This window comes from Sorex fumeus, unplaced genomic scaffold (genome assembly GCF_029834395.1).
Source record: "Sorex fumeus unplaced genomic scaffold, SorFum_2.1 ptg000042l, whole genome shotgun sequence".
Taxonomy (NCBI): domain Eukaryota; kingdom Metazoa; phylum Chordata; class Mammalia; order Eulipotyphla; family Soricidae; genus Sorex; species Sorex fumeus.
Window position 1 is genome coordinate 9,421,738 of NW_026606099.1, and position 17,241 is coordinate 9,438,978.

General features: G+C 54.2%; 1 protein-coding gene across 1 annotated transcript; it reads left to right on the forward strand.

Moving 5' to 3' along the window:
- The first annotated feature begins 2,597 nt into the window (after positions 1-2,597).
- Positions 2,598-12,817, forward strand: AMHR2 (anti-Mullerian hormone receptor type 2). Its single transcript, XM_056120108.1, has 11 exons — positions 2,598-2,649; positions 2,870-3,052; positions 3,255-3,446; positions 3,704-3,781; positions 4,289-4,416; positions 4,501-4,731; positions 9,041-9,155; positions 9,302-9,474; positions 9,589-9,736; positions 9,861-9,997; positions 12,608-12,817. The coding sequence occupies exons 1-11, from the start codon at positions 2,598-2,600 to the stop codon at positions 12,815-12,817; spliced, it is 1,647 nt and encodes a 548-aa protein (XP_055976083.1).
- The last annotated feature ends 4,424 nt before the right edge of the window (positions 12,818-17,241 follow it).

The window sequence follows — 17,241 nt, forward strand, 5'->3', positions numbered from 1 at the left end:
ACTCTGTCTCCTCCACCCAGATCCCCCTTCTTCCAGTAGCTAGACAGTTACACCCACCAACTACCCCCAGCCCCATGTAATGCCAGCAACTGCCAACATCCAGAGAATATAAAACCAAGTTCCTGGAAGCGCGCAGCCATGCGACCTCTTATTGTCTAGTTCTTGCTCTCAGAGAACCTGGCAGGCTACCAAGAGTATCCTGCCTGCATGGCAGAGTCCGCAAGCTCCCCGTGGCGTATTCGATATGCCAAAACCCGGTAACAATGATGGGTCTCATTCCTCTGACCCTGAAATAGCCTCCAATGTGGCACTTGCTAAAGTCTCAGGGCTTGGACGAATGGAGACGTTACTGGTGCCTGCTCGAGCAAATCGATGAACACCAGGATGATAGTGATACAGTGATACTATTTTAAATGAAAAATTGGGTTAAGGGGGCTCTCAAGTGGTGCCCAGGGAACCCAGGAGCTACTTCAAATGGTACTTGGCCAGCCAGGCTGTTGGCTCGTGCTAAGACCCAAAGACAGGATGGCGTTTGGACTTCGCCATGCTAGAGATCACCACGGCTACCTGGGAGATCCTTGGAAGTCTTCGGGCCACACCCAGTGACATTCAAAAGGCTGATGCTGGGGATCAAACCCTGGTCGAGTGCTTCAAAATATGTGTCCTAAGATATGTGTACTATCTCCCCTCCTCTTAAATGGATTTTTATTTATTTATTTATTTATTTTTCAGATCATAAAAATGGCCTGTTTAGTGCAGAACTGGAAACATGCTCAAAGAATATCTGGGAAGGTTTGAGGTATAGGTGTGACTGATCATTTACAGAGAGGTAAAGCATTTTGAGGATTCTTTTGGGATTTTTTTTAAATGTAGGAGTATTGCTAATTATTCTGGAATTTTAAAAGGTTGCTTTGAATTAATTTTTTTAGGCATCATGGCCTAATGCAAAGAACAGAGCCTGGGCTTCAGACTCAAATTTTCCTGTTTTAAATCCCAACTCTGGGGACCAGAGAGATGGTACAGTGGGTAAGGCACTTGCTTTGCATGTAGCCCACCTATGGCCCCCCAAGTACCACCTATACCCTCTCCTATGGTCCCCCAAGCACCACCAGGAGTGATCCCTGAGCAGAGGAAAAACTATCTCCTGAATATCACCAGGTGTGACTCAAACACAAAAAAGTTCCAACTTTTTTTAAATCCCAACTCTGTTGTTGGGATATTAGTAGAGTGTCCTTAACTAAGTTACCTAACCTCAGCTTTCTTTTTTGTGTGTGTGTGTGTTTTGGGTCACACCCGGCGATGCACAGGGGTTACTCCTGGCTCTGGACTCAGGAGTTACTCCTGGCGGTGCTCAGGGTACCATATGGGATGCTGGGGATTGAACCCGGGTCTGCTGCGTGCAAGGCAAACGCCCTCCCCGCTGTGCTATTGCTCCAGCCCCAGCTTTCTTACATATAAAGTGAAGATATTAAATAGCCAATGAGGGGCAGAGAGATAATAGCAGGTGAGATGCTTGTTTTGCATGCAGGAGACCTGGGTTTGATCCCTGGCCCCGCATATGGTTCCTCCAAACCTGGTGGGTTTCACCAGAAGTGATCCCTGAGTGCACAGCCAGGAGTGAGCCCTGAACACAGCCAGGTATATCCCTCCTCCTCCCTAAAGAAATCCCAAATTAATAATGATTTCTTTGGCGTATGACTTAATGTAGTTGAAAATTTTCGTGTAATGTACCATAAAATTTATCATCATACACATTTACACTGGATATACAAATTTTTTAACTTGAGAAATTTTATTACGGCTTTCTGATTCCTGGATTTGGAAAATAAGGTCACCTCTGGGATGGACTGCGAAGTCTCTCCTGAAAATCAGGTTCAGAAGAGGTGTTGGTGGCCCGGAAAGCTAGCTGAATGGGCTGAATCCATCCTTTGCGTGCGGGAGACCATGGTTCGGTCCCCAAGTACCGTCAGGAAAGATGCTCCGGGCACTGAGCCAGATCAAAATTACGAACCCCAAAGGAAGGGGTCTTGAACCCTAAGGAATGGGAATGGGTGTTTTTTGGGGGGGGGTCACATCCAGCGATGCACAGGGGTTATGCCTGGCTCTACACCCAGGAATTACTTCCGGTGGTGCTCAGGGGACCATATGGGATGCTGGGAATCGAACCCGGGTCAAGGCAAACGCCCTCCCCGCTGTGCTATTGCTCCAGCCCTGATGAATGGGTCTTAGCACTTGATCTTGGTTTCCAGGTTCAGGGGCGACAGAACTCAGCACCTTCCCAGGGCCAGCTCAGGGCAGATGTTGGAATTTCGGCATCACTGGGCTCTCTGAGGGGCCTCCAAGGCCCCCTCCTCCCACTTTGCAGAGTAAAAAAGAGGATGCGAGGTTGGTTCTCTGCTCCCCCGTCCCTCTCCCTGCTTCTGCCCACACCCATTCTCTCCCCCACAGCGGCATCTCCCCCACAGAGGATAAGAGGCAGGAGGCGGAGCTGGGGACTGGGATGAGAAGCCCCACAGTGCCCTGTGTCTGCAGGCAGCTCTGGCCCGGGCCAGCTGGTCAGCTCTTGCTCGCTGGACGCCGCAGCCTCCTTCGGCCTGATGCTGGGGACACTGGGGCTTGGGGCCCTCCTTCCCACAGCTGTGCCCACAGGTGGGTGTCTGCAGGGCGGGTCCCTGAAGCAGCTCCCGCTCCTTGGAAGAGGGGTGAGGGGGTGGGCAGGTGAGGGCGAAGCCCCCATGGCGAGCGGTGGCCGGTTCCCTCTTCCTCCTGCGGCGTTCTCATGCTGGAGAGGTTTGGCCGCTGGTCTCTCTCGCCTCTGCGTTGACTTCCCCTTCACGCCTGGCCCTCTCCCTCTCCTGGGCTGCAGCAGGACCCCCCAGCAGGCGAACCTGTGTGTTCTTTGAGGCCCCCCGAGTTCGGGGAAGCACCAAGGCACTGGGAAAGCTGCTGGACACAGGACAAGAGTCCCCCAGGGTCATCCGCTGCCTCTACAGCCGATGCTGCTTTGGGATCTGGAACCTGACCCAGGACCAGGCACAGGTGGAGATGCAAGGTGAGCGGTGAAGTGCGTACCTGGCAGGTGATAGCGCTGGGACGGGTAGACTCTGGGGGGCGGGTTGGGGGTCAGAGGGCAACAGGGGAAGGACAGGAAATGGGATGTGCAGGGGGGGGGGATTTTTGCCAGGAAAGGGGATGCTTTTCCTCCTCCTCTGACTCTCTCACCTTCCTCCCCTTCCGCTGATGCCCCACTGCAGGATGCCGCGACAGTGACGAGCCGGGCTGTGAGTCCCCCCACTGTGAGCTGAGCCCCAGGGCCCAGCCCCGCCCCACCTCCACCCTCTTCACCTGCTCCTGCGCCTCTGACCTCTGCAACGCCAACTACAGCCAGATGCCTGCTCCTGGGGGCCCGGGCGCTGCCGGCTCCCACGGCCCCCAGCCGGCCCCAGGTAGCACGGGCGGGGCTGGAGCCAGGGGCGCGGGCGGGGGCCCAGGTTGGCAGGCGAGGTTCCTGCGCGGCTGCCCGTCCCGAGCAAGACTCCCTCCTCCTGGCCTTGAGAAGTTGGGTGGTTGCCCTGGCGACTGGAGATAAGGGGGCTTGTGTGCAGGGTGGGGGTGGGGTGGGCAGCGAGTTTTCTGAGCAGGGGGGTGGGCAGCGCACCGCTGGGAGCAGGGCTCCCTGGACTGGTTCTTGCCCCCTGTCCAGGCGGGTCCATCTGGCTGGCGCTGGCGCTGCTGGGCGTCCTGTTGCTGCTGCTGCTGCTACCGGCGAGCGTCGTGCTGGGTACTCACCTGCCCTGTCCCCGTCCGGGTACTCACCTGGCCTGTCCCCGTCCGGGTACTCACCTGCCCTGTCCCCGTCCGGGTACTCACCTGTCCTGTCCCCCTCCTGGGTACTCACCTGCTCCCTCCGCCTCCCGGGTACTCACCTGTCCTGTCCCGCTCCGGGTGCTCACCTGTCCCGTCCCCCTCCCGGGTGCTCACCTGTCCTGTCCCCCTCCTGGGTACTCACCTGCTCCCTCCCTCGCCCCCTCCCGGGTACTCACCTGCCCTGTCCCCCTCCAGGTGCTCACCTGTCCCGTCCCCCTCCCGGGTACTCACCTGTCCCGTCCCGCTCCGGGTGCTCACCTGTCCCGTCCCCCTCCCGGGTGCTCACCTGCTCCCTCGCACTCCCGGGTCCCCGCCCAGAGCCCCAAGCCCCCCGACTCCTCTCCCCGTCTCCGGACCCGGGCCCGGGGCGGTCCTTCCCGGTGCGTGCGCGTCCCCCCAGCGAGCGGCTTCTCCCCCGCAGCCCTGCGCCAGCGCGCGGCCCGCCGAGCGCGGGTGCGGGGAGGCCCCGCCGCGCCCGCGCCCGAGCCGGGGTCCGAGCGGGACTGGGCCGCGGGGCTCCCGCGGGTGCCCGAGCTGCGCCTCTCGCAGGTGGGTGCCGGGCCGCGAGGGGGCGGGGGCGGGGGCGTCCCGCGCGGCTCCCCGAGGCCCACCGCCCCGTCCGCCCCGCGCCAGGTGATCCGGGAAGGCGGCCACGCGGCGGTGTGGGCCGGGCGGCTCCGGGGCCAGCCGGTGGCCGTCAAGGCCTTCGCGCCCAGGGCGGCGGCCCGGTTCCGCGCCGAGAGAGCCCTGTACGAGCTGCCGGGCCTGCGGCACGACCACCTTGTGCGCCTCATCGCGGCCGGCAGGGGTGGCCCGGGACCCCTGCCCCCGGGGCCGCTGCTCGTGCTGGAACTGCACCCCAAGGTGAGCGCCCACCCCCGGGAGGTCCCTCCGTGTCTCGGCCGGCGGGAGGGGGCTGCCGCGGGGCCTGGCCTCGCTTGCTTTTCCGCTCTGGTTTCCTCCTCTCTGAAAGATCGATGATTTTTTCTTATGACTTTTTACATTGAAGAACTATGATTTGCCTGGTTCGATTCCCAGCATCCCATAGGGTCCCCCGAGCATCGCCAGGCCTGATTCCTGAGTTCATGACCAGGAGGAACCCCTGTGCACCGCCGGGTGGGACCCAAAAAGAAAAAGAAAAAGAGCTATGATTTGCAAGGTTGATGATAATCGAGTTTTAGGCCTGTAATATTTTGACAGCTCGAAGGGCCGGACTGCACACTTGGCTCCAGGTTCGATCCCTGGCACCTTCTGGCTTCCCGAGCACCACCAGTTAAACCACTGGGGAGCCTAAAAACAAGAAAATAATCCAAATGCAAAGAACGATTTTTGGGTTTGCTTTTCCCCTGTTGTCCCATAAGCAGTACTTGCTTCATTATTCCTGGCGGACCATATAGGATGCCGGGGATCGAACCTGGGTCGTCTGAACGCAAGGCAAGCGCCCTACCCACTGTCCTCTCCCCCTGGCCCCGTAGCTGATATCTTTAACTCAGGAAGTCTAAAAAAAAAGGAAAGGAAGTCATCAAAGCAGTTGATACTCCCAACCTTAAAGAAAATCGTTGTTGGGTCCAGGGATGCAGCTCAGCGGTAGAACCCTCGCCTCGCGTCGATGAGGTCCAACCCCCAGCACCCCTAAGAAAGAGCCTCACTTTTATTTTGCCACTTCAACTGGTGGTCAGGGGCTACTCCCCGCTCTGGGGTTTGCTCCTGGTGGTGCTTGGGGAGACAGTGTGTGGTGCTGGGGCTCATATGCCAGCCTCCGGCACACAAAGCATCACACCAACAAAGCATCACACCAACCCATTGAGCTGAATTTCTCCATCCCCTAGAGCCTAGCTGCTGCTTCTTCTTCTTCTTCTTCTTCTTCTTCTTCTTCTTCTTCTTCTTCTTCTTCTTCTTCTTCTTCTTCTCCTCTTCCTCCTCCTCCTCCTCCTCCTTCTCCTTCTTCTCCTTCTCCTTCTCCTCCTCCTCCTCCTATTTCTTCTTCTTCTTCTTCTTCTTCTTCTTCTTCTTCTTCTTCTTCTTCTTCTTCTTCTTCTTCTTCTTCTTCTTCTTCCTTTTTGGATCACTCCTGGCAATGCTCAGGGGTTACTCCTAGCTTTGCACTTAGGAATCACTCCTGGCGGTGCTCGGGGGACCATATGGGATGCTGGGAATCGAACCCGGGTTGGCCTCATGCAAGGCAAATGCCCTACCCGCTGTGCTATTGCTCCAGCCCCGAACCTAACTTTTTTTTTTTTTTTTTTTTTTTGCTTTTTGGGTCACACCCAGCGATGCTCAGGGGTTACTCCTGGCTCATGCACTCAGGAATCACTCCGGGCGGTGCTCAGGGGACCATATGGGATGCTGGGAATCGAACCTGTGTCGGCCATGTTGGCTGCGTGCAAGGCAAACGCCCTACCTGCTGTGCTATCGCTCCAGCCCCCGCGAACCTAGCTTCTTAAGCTGTGTTGTAATATGAATGAATGTGGGGATCACATCGAAATATATTCTGTGGGTTTTTGCTGTTGTTTGGGGGCCACGCCCAGCAATTCTGAGGGGTTCCTTCTGATTTTGCACTCCAGGAACCACTCCTGGTGGTGTTTGAGGGACCATATGGGGTGCTGGGGATCAAACCTGGGTCACCTGTGTGCAATCCACTGTCCTATTGCTCTGGTCTCACGATTAATAACTGATAAATATTTGATTTGTATACTAAAATATCTAACTTCCCTGGGGTCATAAAAATGTTTTTGAGGAGAAAAGAGCCAGGAGTGGAAAAAATTAAAGAAGTCTTGACTTAGAGCATCTGCCTTGCGCATGGTCATGAATCCAAGTCCCCAGTGTCTCACATGAGTCGAGCATGATCCTGGTCGCTCTGCAGTTTGTTGTCACGCACAACACACGTGATTTTGGGCCACATGGCAGAGAGGTGTATGTAGGCACCACATACGGGGTGTGACTTCAGGTGGATCTCATAACTAAAAAGATGGATGAACACCATGGCCAGGAAGGGCAAGTTCTGGCAAGGATGTGCGTGAGCACTGTGGTGGCCCCACGAGAGTACTAAAGCCATAACTTAGGGGCCTCGGGTGTGAGCATGAGCTCCGGCAAGCATGTGTATAGACATCACAACACAAACGCCGGTGAGTCCTGAATGTGGTCGAATGTGTGATATGCAATCACCATCAAAAAATAGCTAAAAAACAGCGGGTAGGGCGTTTGCCTTGCATGCGAGTGACCCGGGTTCGATTCCCAGCATCCCATATGGTCCCCTGAGCACCACTAGGAGTAACTCCTGATGTGGAGCCAGGAGTGACCACTGTGCATCACTGGGTACGACCCAAAAAGGAAAAAAAAAGCTAAAAATGTGTGAATAATGAGGCATGTGTGCACCCCAGTCATCACAACAACAATGACAATAAAAACAACAGGGGCCAGGGGTTGAAGACCATATGTGATGTGGGTCACGTACAAGGCAAGTGCCTTACCCCCCCTATACTATCTCTCTGAGCCCCTATTGAGTAATTTAGGAACTATGGGGCGTAGTCGTGAGCGCTAGGGAAAATACACCCAGATCTTGCCTTCACAGATTTTACAGAGGCGTGGAGAAAAGACATGTGGATCGAGTAAGCATAAAAGTATATGTCACTGTCTGCACTTGTTTGTTCATTGCAGCACTGTTTACAATAGCTAGAATCTAGAAAAAACCTGAGTGCCCGAGAACAGATGACTGGTTAAAGAAACTTTGGTACATCTACACAATGGAGTACTATGCAGCTGTTAGAAAGGATGAAGTCATGAAATTCATATACAAGTGGTACTACATGGCAAGTATCATGCTAAGCGAAATGAGTCAGAAAGAGAGGGACAAACATAGAAAGATTGCATTCATCTGGGAAACATAAAGTAACAAAATAGGAGACTAACACCCAAGAGTGGCTGAGATTAGTACCAGGAGGTTCACTCCATGGCTTGGAGGCCAGCCACACATGCTAGGGGAAAAGGCAGCTCAGATAGAGAAGGGAGCACCAAATAAAGGTGTTGGGAGGATCCACCCAGGATGGGAGATGCTTGCTGAAAGTAAACTATAGACCGAACAGGATTGCCACTCAATGCCTCTTTTGCAAACCAAGCACCCAAAAGGAGAGAGAGAGCAAAAGGGAGTGCCCTGCCACAGAGGCAGGGTGGGATGGGGGGTGGGTGGGGGGTGGGAGAGATACTGGGATCAGTGGTGGTGGGAAATGGGCACTGGTGGAGGGACGGGTACTCGATCATTGTATAACTGAAACCCAAGCACAAGAATCTGTAAGTCTACAACTGTGCCTCGTGGTGTTTCACTAATAAAAATAAAAAGTAAGTGTCACTGGGCCAGACAGACAGCAGCAGGAGTAACGCGCTCGCCTCATATCCCACTGATGCTGGTTTGAATCCTCAGTAGTGCATCTAGTCTCCCCAAGTACCACGAGGGTTCGCTCCTGAACACGGATCCAGGAATAACCCCTGAGCACTGCCAGGTGTGGCCCCCAAGCCTCCCCAGTAATAATAACAACAACAGTCATAATAAATTGTACTATGTTAAGTGTGTCAAGTGCTGAAAGAGGGAACGACTGTAGAAGAAGAGAAAGAGGATGAACTAAGGGTGCAGAAGAAGGGGTCCCAGACCATACCGGACCTTGTTCTTGAGACCACACCTGGCAGTGCTCAGGGCTTCCTCCTGGCTTTACACTCAGGAATCTCTCCTGGGGGGCTTGAGGGAACTAGGGGATGCCGGGGATCACACCTGGGTCGCCAAGGACCACCCGCTGCAGCGTCACCCAGCTCTGCCCTGCTCTTCTGTTCCCATCTCCATCCCAGTACACCGAGGCAGTGTCAGGGAGTTGAAAGTGACTCCGATCTGGGGGCGAGTCTCTTCCTGCAAGATGATTGGGCTCTCATGTGCCTCATCTGTGGAAATGAGAGCGACGGGGACATTGACCTCCTGGGGAGGGGTGTTTGTGGGGACCCCCCCCCCACACAATCATGTACGGTTCATCTGAACACGAGGTACTCTTGTTGGTCGGGGTGGTCTGGGTGAGGCGCGTTCTCTGTTGCCGCCTTCTAGCCTCGTCTGGATGTGCCATGTGCTGGTGTGTGGGCGGATGCCCGGGAAAGTCGGACCAGCACTCCCACCCTTGTCTCTGCTTCTCCCCAGGGCTCCCTGTGCCACTACCTGTCCCAGCACACCAGTGACTGGCGTGGATCTCTGCGGATGGCGCTGTCTCTGGTGCAGGGCCTGGCGTTTCTCCACGAGGAGCGCTGGCTGGACGGTGGGTGTGCGGGGAGCAGGAAGCTGAGGGAATCCGGAGCCCCGACTACTGTGTTTCCGATCCTCCCTTAGCTTGGAAGGGAAGGAGTTGGGTGAGAGAGGCAGGAGGAGGATCCAGGCCCCTTCGACCTTTGGCTGCTCCCACAGGCCAGTATAAACCTGGTATCGCCCACCGAGATCTGAGCAGCCAGAACGTGCTCATTCGGGACGATGGGTCATGTGCTATTGGAGACCTGGGTCTCGCCTTGGTGCTCCCCGGCCTCACTCAGCCCCCAGCATGGGCCCCGACGCCACCCCGAGGGCCAGCCGCCATCATGGAGGTGAGGACTGTGGCTAAGGAGGATGGTGGTGGGGCGGGACACTGCATCGACCACGGATGCAGTGAGGGTTGGGTTGCCACGATGGTTCTAGGCCCCCCACATCTCGCTCTCCAGGCTGGCACCCAGAGGTACATGGCCCCGGAGCTCTTAGACAAGACTCTGGACCTGCAGGACTGGGGCACGGCCCTCCGGAGAGCTGACGTCTACTCCCTGGCCCTGCTCCTCTGGGAGGTCCTCAGCCGTTGCCAAGATTTACGACCGGGTCAGAAATCCCGCCACTCGACCCGTCCTCAACGCACCTCCCTCCTGCTCTTCGCCTCGCTGGCCTTTCCACCAAGGAGGCCCCGCTAGGCTTAGCTGACAGCTGCCTTGTGGCTTTTCTGCAGACGGCGCCCCGCCGCCCTTCCAACTGGCCTACGAGGCAGAACTGGGCAGCAGCCCCACCACCTGTGAGCTGTGGACCTTCGTCGTGGAGGAGAGAAGGCGACCCTCCATTCCGCCCACCTGGCCCAGCTGCACCACGGTAAGAGGCCAGCGGCTGCTGGGTGACCCCGGGTTTACTGGATGAGGGGCAGAGTGTCTGATCCCGGCCAGGCTGGCTCCTGTCTCCTTTCTCTTCCTGCCAATCCTGGTTCACCTTCAGCTGAAGCTGGGCAGACTTGCTCTGGACCCCAGTTTATCCTCTTCCGTTGTTACTCTCACACAGTCAGTCCAGAGTCTTCCACCCACTCAGTCTTGCTTGGCCTGTTTATTTTCTTTCTTCTTAGTCTCCGCCTTCAGGAAGCCCTCTGTGACCGCTTCTATCCTGAGTTCTGCCTTCAAGATGGTTTATCCTTTCTCCGGTCCCAGCTGGAACCCAATATTCAATCTCATATTGAGAATTCTTTTTTTTTCTTTTTCTGGGTCACACTCGGCGATGCACAGGGGCTACTTCTGGCTCTGTACTCAGGAATTACCCCTGGCGGTGCTCAGGGGACCATGTGGGATGCTGGGAATCGAACTCGGGTCTGCCGCGTGCAAGGCAAACGCCCTACCCGCTGTGCTATTGCTCCAGCCCCTCATATTGGGAATTCTTTAATAGGCCCTACAGATCTTCGTTTCTGCTATGACCCAGGAATAGACACTCTAGGGTAAAAAAGAGTTAAAACAGTGGTGGGTTTGGAGTGATAGGTCAGTGGCGAGGGCGTTTGCCTTGCACATGGCTTACCCGGGTTTGATTCCTGGCATCCCATATGGTCGCCTGAGCACCATCAGGAGTAATTCCTGAGTGCAGAGGAACCCCTGAGCGTTGCCAGCTGTGACCAAAAAGAAAAAAAAAAAAAAAGTCAAAGCAGTGGCTTAACAGTAAAATTTCAAAGGTCTGCACAAAGGGTGTCTTTTTGTTTTTTGTTTGTTTGTTTTGTTTTTTTGGGTCACACCCGGCGATGCTCAGGGGTTCCTCCTGGCTCATGCACTCAGGAATTACTCCTGGTGGTGCTTGGGGGACCATATGGGATGCTGGGAATCGAACCCAGGTCGGCTGCGTGGAAGGCAAACGCCCTACCCACTGTGCTATCGCTCCAGCCCCCAAAGGGTGTCTTAACAAGAAATCCCGCCCCCTACCAACTCATCTGAAGTTTCCTTGCGCAAATATTTGCTGGGTTAGATATGGAAGCTGGAGTGTTGTTTGTAAAAATCCTGGTTAGCCAAGGGAAGGAGAGAGACTTCCCATTAGCATGTAAAGTTATTGACCTCGACTCATTCTTCAGAGAAGAGGATGAATCCTCGGAGAGGCAAGGAGAAGGCTGGAGAGACAGCACAGTGAGCAAGGCCCTTCCCTTGTCTGCAGCTGACCCAGGTTCAATCCTCGGCACCACATATGGTACCTGGTCAATGCCAGGAGGGACTCCTGAGCACAGAGCTAGGCATAAGCCCTGGCACTGCTAGGTATGGCCCTCCTGCCTCAAAACTAAATAAATAAAAAAAAAGGCCCTCCCGTTGATCGTCGATTTGCTCTAGCGGGCCCAGTAACGTCCCCACTGGAGACTTTGTTGTTACTGTGTCTGGCATATCGAATACGTCGCGGGGAGCTTGCCAGGCTCTGCTGCGCGGGCGAGATACTCTCGGTAGCTTGCCGGGCTCTCCGAGAGGGGCGGAGGAATCGAACTCGGGTCAGCCGTGTTGGCTGCGTGCAAGGCAAACGCCCTACCGCTGTGCTATCGCTCCAGCCCAAATAAATAAAGGCAACCCTAAAAACTTGTTTCATAAGGAACAAGAGGCAGAGGGAAAAAATTCACTGAGCGTGAGGCTCCAGAAAGGGTCAGAAGCGTTAAAAGCAGGGACTGGACCAATCGTAGAGTGGGTAGGGTGTTGGCCTTACACGCGGCCAACCGGGTTCGATCCCCGGCATCCCAAAGGGTACTCGGAGCACCTTCAGGAGTAATTCCTGAGTGCAGATCCAAGCGTAACCTTTGACCATTGCTGGGTGTGACCTAAAATTTAAAAACAAACAAACAAAAAAACAAAATCCTGTTAAAAGTAGGGGGCCAGAGCTATCGAACAGCAGGTAAGGTGCTTGCCTTTCATGCAGCTGATCCCGATTTGATCTCCAGCGTGCCATGTGGTCCCCCAGCCTGCCAGGAGTGGTATCTGAGTATAGAGCCCGAAGTAAATATTGAGAACTTCCTGGTGTGGCACCAAAACAAATTATAAGACAACAACAGGGGCTGGAGTGATAGCACAGCACGTAGGCCGTTTGCCTTGCACGCGGCCGACCAACCCGGTTCGATTCCCAGCACCCCATATGGTCAACTGAACACCACCAGGAGCAATTCCTGAGTGCATGAGCCAGTAGTAACCCCTGAGCATCGCCGGGTGTGACCCAAAAAGAAAAAACAACAACAACAAAGAAACAGGAAAGGCAGGAGAGACAGTGAAGGGGTTAAGGTGCTTGCCTTGCTTATGGCAATAGCAGGTGTGAGCCCTGAGCACAGGCCCAGGAGTAGTTCCTAATCACCTCTAGGTGTGGACCCAGACTCCCCTTCCCCCAATAAAAATGAAAACCACAGGAGTCACGGACACCTTTCTGAACTCGGGGGCCACTCGGGGGACTCTCAGGAGCTTGGGGTCCCGCTACACCTGGTCCCTCCTGCAGGTTCCCGGGGGCCTGAGGGATCTCCTGGAGGACGGCTGGGATGCAGACCCAGAAGCGCGGCTGACGGCCGAGTGTGTGCGGCTGCGTCTGGCGGCCCTGGGCGAGCCGCGGGCCACCCACCCTGGCCCAGAAGAGTGTCCACACAGCTGCCCACCTCTCCACCCTGAGGACGGCCTCTCAGCTCCTCCCCACTGCCATTCTTCCGTGTAGACCCTAGCTACGTGCCGGCCACCTCTGCAGAAACAGGACCCTTCTCCCAGGGACACTCTACCTGCAGCGTGTATTCCTGAAATGTGTTGTTGATGCGTGATCTTGTCCACGTCAACATAAATATGCCGCACCACCTACTGTCTACCAGCCCCTCTAGGAGTGATCTCTGGGCCCTGAGCACTGATGGGGGAGTAGCCAAAGTCCATTCTTCCCCCCACAATAAAAGAATCGGAAGACAAATAATCAGGAAGTCAAGACCAGTTTATTGGAAATTGCATATTGATTTGATTGATTTGATTTTTATGTGGAATCTTAAAGGGGCAGTTCCTTTTCTGGCTCTTGATAAAGCCCTCTCGTTCTTACTTTGGACAACCCGGCAGGCTACTGAATGTATCCTGCCCACATGGCAGAGTCTGGCAAACTCCCTGTGGCATACTCAATATGCCAGATACCAGTAACAAGGATGGGTCTCATTCCCCTAACCCCGAAAGAGCCTTGAATATGGCACTTTTTAAAAAAATCTCAGGACTAGGACGAAGGAGACGTTACTGGGGCCTGCTCGAGGCAATCGACGAACAACAGGATGATCGTGATGTGTGATCTATGTCCATGTCAACATAAATATGGTAATTGGTTGCCTCTCTGCTCTGCTCGGCACTGCCTCTCTCCTCGCCAAAGGCTTGGATCCTTCTGTGGGCCCTTTCATGGCACTTCTGCCCAGCGACCCGAGCTGTGATCTAGAAAAGACAAGAAAGATCTGCCTTTCAGGGTCTGCGTCTTTGGGCCTCGCTTCCTGTGATCCTGGGCTCCTCGTCTTTCCTCGTTTTCTTCTCCTTTCACTTGGTGGGAGAGGCGGACGGGCATGGTGGACGGACTGCTCTGAAGGTGAGCAGGAGCCCCAGCTCTCTGCATGGACCTTGGCCACTGCAGGGGGAGAGTCAGTAGGATGGCCTCCCCCACAGACAGCTTCTGCTGGGTCTTTTTTGGGGGGTGGCCAGGTGCTCAGGGCTTACTCCTGTCTCTGTGCTCAGAAATCACTTCTGGGGGCTGGAGCGATAGCACACGGGGTAGAGTGTTTGCCTTGCACGCGGCCAACCCGGGTTCAATTCCCAGCATCCCATATGGTCCCCCGAGCACTGCCAGGAGTAATTCCAGGAGTAACCCCTGTGCTCGAGGCTGGAGCGATAGCACAGCGGGTAGGGCGTTCGCCTTGCAAGCGGCCAACATGGCCGACCCGAGTTCGATTCCTCCGCCCCTCTCGGAGAGCCCGGCAAGCTACCGAGAGTATTCGATATGCCAGACACAGTAACAACAAAGTCTCCAATGGAGACGTTACTGGGCCCGCTCGAGCAAATCGACGATCAACGGGAGGGCCTTTACCTTTACCTTACCCCTGTGCATCGCTGGGTGTGACCCAAAAAGCAAAAATAAATAAATAAATCACTTCTGATAGGACTCAGGGGACCATATGGGGTGCTAGTGACTGAGCCCAGGTTGGCTGTACATGAGGCAAGTGCCCTGTTTGCTGTACTATTGCTTCGGCTCCATTGAACTGGATCTCTTTGGGAGGTGGGGGGACACACTTGATGGTGCTCAGGGTTTACTCCTGGCTCCGAATTCAAGGATCATTTCTGGTGGGCTTGGGGTCATCTGGGGTGCAGGAATGAACCTGGGCTGGCCATGTGCAAGGCAAGAGTTGGTACAGCAGTACTTACTATCTTTTCAGCCCCGGAACTGAGTCTTGAATGAACAGTTTTCCAGAAGAGTTGCTGGTTGCAGTTTGATCCTGGCAGCCCAAGGTCCCCACTGTCAAGTAGACCACAGGATCCTGTGGTCCAAACTAGGGAGCCAAGATGTAGGGCATGTGGCAGGGAGTGAGTACAGATGGTGTGAAGAACTCTGGTCAGGGCATCGTAAGTCATGCAGAGCATTCCTGTATTTGGGGGCTGGAGGCAGTTTGGTAGTCTGGTGGTTTGGGAGGTGCCCAGGCTTTTCTCTTGGCTCTGCACTCAGGGATCATTCCTTGAAGGCTCGGGGGGACCATACGGGATGCTGGGGATTGAACCCTGGTTGGTCACATGCAAGGCAAACACTCTACATGCTATGCAGTGATTCTGGTCCTGCCCTGCTGAGAATTCCTTTTTAATTTTCATTTCATTTTGGTTTGCGTGCCACACCTGGTGGGGCTCAGGGCTTGCTCCTGGCTCTGCACTCAGGGATTTCTGCTGGTGCTGTGGGGGTCTAGACGGGGAGCTAATCCGGTAGGCAGCGTACAAGGCAAGGGCCCTGCCTGCTGTGCCATCTCTCCAGCCCTATGCCGAGGATTCTTTTCTTTATTCTTTCCTGTGTTTTCTCTGCCTGTTTCCCTTCTCACCCGAGGCCGCTCCGTTATTATGAGTCACTCCCTGGTGGTGCTCAAGGATCATTCCTGACAGGATTTTAAAGATCATATGCAGTGTTAGCTCAGGTAATGGGGTCAGCTGCGTGCGAGGCCTTACCTGCTGTATTACCTTTTCATTCCAGGAATTGCAGTTTTATCCTGTGTAAAAATGCCCATCTTTGGGGTTAGAGAGTTGGTACAAGGGTAAAGAGACTTGCCTTGCAAATGGACGACCTTGGTTTGATCCATGGCACCGCATGTGGTCCTCCAAGCACTGCTAGGAGTGATTCATGAGCACAGAGAAAGGAATAAGCCCTGAGCAATACCAGGTGTGATCCAGAAACATAAAGAGAGAGAGAAAGAAAGAAAGAAAGAAAGAAAGAAAGAAAGAAAGGAAAGGAAGAAAGGAAGAAAGAAAGGAAGGAAGGAATTAAAAGAAAGGAAGAAAGGAAGGAAGGAAGGAAGGAAGAAAAAGAAAGGAAGAAAGGAAGGAAGAAAGGAAGGAAGGAAGGAAGGAAGGAAAGGAAGGAAGGGAAGGAAGGAAGGAAAAGAAAGAAGGGAAGAAAAGGAAGGAAGGAAGGAAGGAATGAAGGGAAAAAAGAAAGGAAGAAAGGAAGGAAGGAAGGAAGGAAGAAATAAAAAGAAAGAACGAAAGAAAGAAAGAGGAAGAGGGAGAGAGGGAGGGAGGGAGAGAATAGAAAGGGTCTTCAAGGGACCAGAGATCAATGAGGATGCGAAGGCTCTTTCCTTGCATGCAGCCAACAACGGTTTGTCCCCCAGTGTCTCAGATGGTCCCCCAGTGCCAATAGGATCACAGAGGCAAGAATAGCCCCCGAGCAGAGTCAGGTGCTCCAAACCCTGCCCCCTTCAAATACCCACCCTGGGCTTAGAGAGATGGTTCGATGGCTGAGTGCATGCAAAAGGGAGCTCTGGGTTTGATCCTGGCAACACCAGGTCCCCACTACCGGAAGTGACCTCTAGGCACCACTGGGTGAAGTCCTAAAACAAAACAAATTAAAAAGTCTCAATCCTGCTTGCTGGACCATTTGAGGGTAAAAAAACGTGACGATCTTGTGCAACACCTAGCCTCAGCAGACACCTTTTTGTTTGCTTGTTTGTTTTCAGGCCATCTCTGGCAGAGTGGGGGCGGGGTTCGCTCTCTTGTGGAGCTCAGGAAACCACGTGGTGGAGCCCCGAAGGACACTGTAAATCAAGGTTTCTTTTTCTCATCATCTTTGGGACATACCGAGCAGAATTCAGGGCTTGTTCCTGGTTCTGTGCTCAGTGGTCAATCCTGGCAGGGCTCAGGCGATAATATGGGGTGCTGGGGATCAAGTCCAGGTGGACTAGAGACAGGAAAAGACCTATACATACTTTACCATCGCTCTGGGCCCTAGATAATCTATAGACCATACTTACATTATGTTTTTCCTCTGCTCAACAGTCTGCCTCTCTTTCTCTTGATGTTGCTATGAGCAATGCAGAGGAGGAAAGAAAGGGCTCAGAAAAACTTAGAGATGGGGCCAAGGTCAATGGGTTTTAATCACACAACAGGGATTTTCAGTTATTAAAAATCATGCTGGAGGGCTGGAGCGATAGCACAGCGGGTAGGGCGTTTGCCTTGCACGCGGTCGACCCGGGTTCGATTCCCAACATCCTATATGGTAACCCTGAGCACCACCAGGAGTCATTCCTGAGTGCAGAGCCAGGAGTTAACCACCGTGCGTCGTTGGGTGTGACCCAAAAAGCAAAACAAACAAAAATTATTCTGGACTCAAGAGATTGAGCACGTGCTTTGTAGGTGAGAGGCCCAGGTCTCAGCTCAGGAACTAAGCACTGTCAGGTCAGGTCAAAACAACAAAAGAGGGGCAGGAGTGATAGTACCCTGGGCACTTGCACCGTATATCGTCCCCCAGTCATCTCCAGGAGTGATCCCTGAGCAGAGGCAGGAGTAAGCCCTCAGCACTGCTGGGTGTGGCCCAGAAACTAACAAAATACTCCAAAGTAACAAAAGAAAAGTGAAGCTAGAGACCAGCAGTAGAGC